The sequence below is a fragment of the Plectropomus leopardus genome, unplaced genomic scaffold (genome assembly GCF_008729295.1).
Source record: "Plectropomus leopardus isolate mb unplaced genomic scaffold, YSFRI_Pleo_2.0 unplaced_scaffold11285, whole genome shotgun sequence".
NCBI classification, from domain to species: Eukaryota; Metazoa; Chordata; class Actinopteri; order Perciformes; family Serranidae; genus Plectropomus; species Plectropomus leopardus.
This window is the reverse complement of record NW_024611934.1, coordinates 1-2007: the sequence shown is the minus strand read 5'-3', so window position 1 is coordinate 2007 and position 2007 is coordinate 1. Positions and strand designations below refer to the sequence as shown.

The window sequence follows — 2007 nt, the reverse complement described above, 5'->3', positions numbered from 1 at the left end:
ACATGGTGGTTGTCATAATTAACACAACTGAGATAAGTCAACTCCTGATTGCGTGTATTGAAAGAACAGGTCTGCTTTTCTGCCAGGTGATGAGCGCAGCAATGAGAACATTGCTCTGACCTCTTTACACACACTGTTTTTGCGTGAGCACAACCGTCTGGCGCGTGCTCTGGCTGAACTCAATCCTCACTGGGGCGGAGAGAGACTCTATCAGGAAGCACGCAAGATCATGGGAGCATATTTCCAGGTCAGAGAAACTACAGAAAGTCTAATTACACACTTATTGGAATGTGCTGGAGTGGTTCAATTAACTAAATGTATTTTTCTGTCTCTCAGGTTATCACTTACAGAGATTACTTACTCCACATTGTTGGTCCAGACTTTATTGCCACGCAGTTGTCCGCCTACCCTGGTTATGATGAAAACGTGGACCCCAGCATCTCCAATGTGTTCGCTACAGCTGCCTACCGATTCGCTCACCTGATGGTTCAGCCTTTCATGTTTCGTCTTAATGAGCGTTACCAGGAGCACCATGAATTCCCCAGCCCGTTGCTGCACAAAGCCTTCTTCACACCATGGAGAATCATCCATGAAGGTATGTCGACGATCTTTAACTAAACAATCGGATGCAGCTGCCGTAGGCTTTGATATACTGACACTGTTCAAACACTGCAATTGACTTGACCAATCCCATTCTGGAATTCATCGCTCATTTTGTTCTTAAATGGAAATTTATTTAACATATTAAATCACTAAGGAAAGGGTGTACATCAATCAAGAGGGAATTCATTACCTATTCCAATGGGGTTCAGGTAATTTTCCTTAGAGTGCTTCCAGGGTACCCTTCCAGCACAGAAAATGTGATGATCTTCCCTTCCACTTTAGAAAACATGACTAGCGTAGTCTAGGGTGCCCCTCCAGTGGAGAAAACATGATCAAGTCCCCTTCCAGTATCGATAATGTGATGAATTGCCCTCCAGAGCGCCCTTCCAGTGGAAAAAAACATGAAGTCCTCTTCCAATGGGGATAAGGTGTTGAATTACCCTCTTGAGTGGCCCTGAATTTGAGAAAACATGTTGCAATGCCATATAGACTGGCCTAAATGTTAGAAAACTTTGGCGTGCTGATGCTCACTACATGCAGCTGGTGCTCTTTTTATTTTATTTTGTTCGCCCCTGCCCCTCAGACAGCTGCAGTATTTCACCATGTAGGAGCAATGTCTGCTGCAGTGTAACCCAGTGCAGTGGGTGCCATACACAACCTGCCTATTAAGTTCTAAAATGTTGGTACCAAACAAAATGGTATATCAAAAACTACAATAAACTGCAGAGGGGAGTCATGATTCTTAGTGGGACCAACAGAAGTATCTTAAACTTAAACAAGTTCCCATTCCTCGTGTTCTTCAGGTGGTTTGGACCCAATCATCAGGGGCTTGGTCGGTCGTAAGGCCAAGCTGAACACACAGGATCACATGATGACTGATGACTTAAGGGAAAGGCTGTTTAAATTCTCTACTGAGTTAGCGCTGGATCTGGCCTCCCTTAACTTACAGAGAGGCAGAGACCACGGGCTACCAGGTATTACTCTCATTTATTCTTTCCATTTATTTTCTTGCAGAATTTGGTCTGAGTCCTAGCTGGCGTAACCTAAAAATAACACACAATAAAACAACTCATAAACATGGCATCATCTTTGCCCCATTTGTCCCTTTTTAGGATACAACGAATGGCGCAAGTTTTGTGGCCTGTCACAGCCACGAAATCGAAGACAGCTGGCAAGAGTGCTGAAAAATGGTAACCTGGCCAGGAGCCTGCTGGATCTCTATGGCAAACCTGACAACATCGATGTGTGGGTGGGAGGAGTGGCTGAGCCGTTTGTCCGTGGAGGAAGAGTGGGACCCCTGTTTGCCTGCCTGATTGCTACTCAGTTCCAGAATATCCGCCAGGGAGACCGGTAAGCACTGAAATTGCATTATTGACTGACATGTACTAAAGATAGTGATGTTAC

General features: G+C 44.8%; 1 protein-coding gene across 1 annotated transcript; it reads left to right on the top strand.

Annotated features, from left to right (window-relative positions):
* Window positions 1-64: 64 nt before the first annotated feature.
* Window positions 65-1957, top strand: LOC121963443 (eosinophil peroxidase-like; the record flags this gene model as incomplete). The annotated part of the gene is made up of 4 exons (XM_042513729.1): window positions 65-247; window positions 337-595; window positions 1407-1577; window positions 1716-1957. Coding segments are annotated over 4 exons (855 nt in total), but the record flags the coding sequence as incomplete, so codon positions are not given.
* Window positions 1958-2007: the final 50 nt, after the last annotated feature.